The sequence below is a fragment of the Sphaeroforma arctica genome, assembly GCF_001186125.1.
Source record: "Sphaeroforma arctica JP610 unplaced genomic scaffold supercont1.5874, whole genome shotgun sequence".
Taxonomy (NCBI): Eukaryota; class Ichthyosporea; order Ichthyophonida; genus Sphaeroforma; species Sphaeroforma arctica.
Genome location: NW_014034684.1, coordinates 118 through 1,820, shown reverse-complemented (window position 1 = coordinate 1,820; position 1,703 = coordinate 118). Strand labels below are relative to the sequence as shown.

Genomic DNA, 1,703 nt, shown 5'->3' with positions numbered 1-1,703 from the left:
GTGTATGTATGTATGTATGTATGTATGCATGCATGTATGTATGTATGTATATATATACATATATATATATATATATTTACCTTTTCTCCTTAATTGTTCAATAAATATCCCAAGTGACCTGTGTATCGGATGTGTGTGCGCTGTCGTTTGATCAGTTGTCTCACATTAATATCAAACATTTATTTCTTTCCATTCCTCATTAATTGTCCACTTCCCCTCCCAGGTGAACTGCGTATCGGATGTGTGTGTGCTTTCGTTCGATCTACTGTCTCAGACAGAAACAGAGCTACAAGTGGTCAAGCCAGTCAACATCCGACAACACATCGCCATCGACGAGGACTATTCGGCCTCGCTACAGGTCAGTATGTTGCGTAAAATTGGTTTATCGTCGCCAATAAACCTGATTATTTGCGCATAGAAACCTTACCTTAAATGATTATTGTGAGTTGCCGACAATATATTATTTCGGAACTTATAATAATACATATGCACTCATTACTTCTTCCATGTAGATGAACCTAGTTTATTTAGCATGACTTTATAAACTTGGTTTATTTGGGGTGTCGTGCGCCTCTATACTGTTGTTTCGATGCTGCTGGTTCGTGATTTCATTCCGCAATAGCACTCATATCACTACAGCAGGCGACGTTTGGCAACGGATGATTGTCATTCGATGACGCATTTGGTTGTGTCAGAGAGAGTGAGTGAACGTACCAAACAGACAGACCCCATCGATATGTGTGCACACACTAATACATACTTTTACACTCACAATACACACAAGTGCACAATATATAAAAGTACACACATGTACTTACAGCATGGATGTGTGTGTGCATGTGTGCACATATACTCACACACACAACTGCTGCCATCACAGGTGACGGATATCAACATATGCATGACATACTATGACGTGAAGGCCCTTGTGGTGATGCTAAAGTCAGTGGAACTGCCCGACAAGCTAGTTGTGGTAACGGAGGAGGCGGCCGCAAACAAATACGAGGAATCGAATATAAGTATGGTCTATATATAGAATGGATAGTCTGTTATAGATGTGATATCTATCAGTAGTGTATAGTCTCTGTATAGGTATTCTACTATGGGATCGAATGGGAAGTATAATGTGTGAGTACTGAGCAGAGAAGGATACGTCAATTGCTTTGCACGCACATGGTCACGCCCATGTTAAATATGCTACAATTGATTTACACGCACGTGGTCACGCCCATGTTAAATATGTTACAATTGATTTATACGCACGTGGCCACGCCCATGTTAAATATGTTACAATTGATTTACACGCACGTGGTCGCTTGAATACCCGACAACGGTATCAAGAAAGTCACACGATTCAGTGTTTAAACAAATTTACTTTTTATATGTTCACATGTTCACGATGTGAGAGATTAAACAGACAAAGGAGAGTTGGTCACGAATATCAAACGCGGACCGATATATTCCTCATACCGTAATCTAGCATGTATAAATCTCATCGTAGAATGAACGGTGCAAAGGAGCACATGCAACAGTATCCGTATGTAGTATGTCTCTGTATAGGTTTATACAGAATTCTAGTAGGTGCACGCATATATGTTCCTGACAAATTTAATTGTGCAGCGGGCAGCAGTTGGTATCCGGTATAGAGATAGACATTGTGTTGTGCTTATATAACATATATATATATATATAATATAGTACTT

The 1,703-nt window shown here is 39.5% G+C and overlaps 1 protein-coding gene across 1 annotated transcript; it reads left to right on the top strand.

Annotated features, from left to right (window-relative positions):
* Positions 1 to 880: 880 nt before the first annotated feature.
* SARC_15281 (hypothetical protein) lies at positions 881 to 1,036 on the top strand (the record flags this gene model as incomplete). Its single annotated transcript, XM_014290594.1, has 1 exon — positions 881 to 1,036. A coding segment is annotated over one exon (156 nt), but the record flags the coding sequence as incomplete, so codon positions are not given.
* Positions 1,037 to 1,703: the final 667 nt, after the last annotated feature.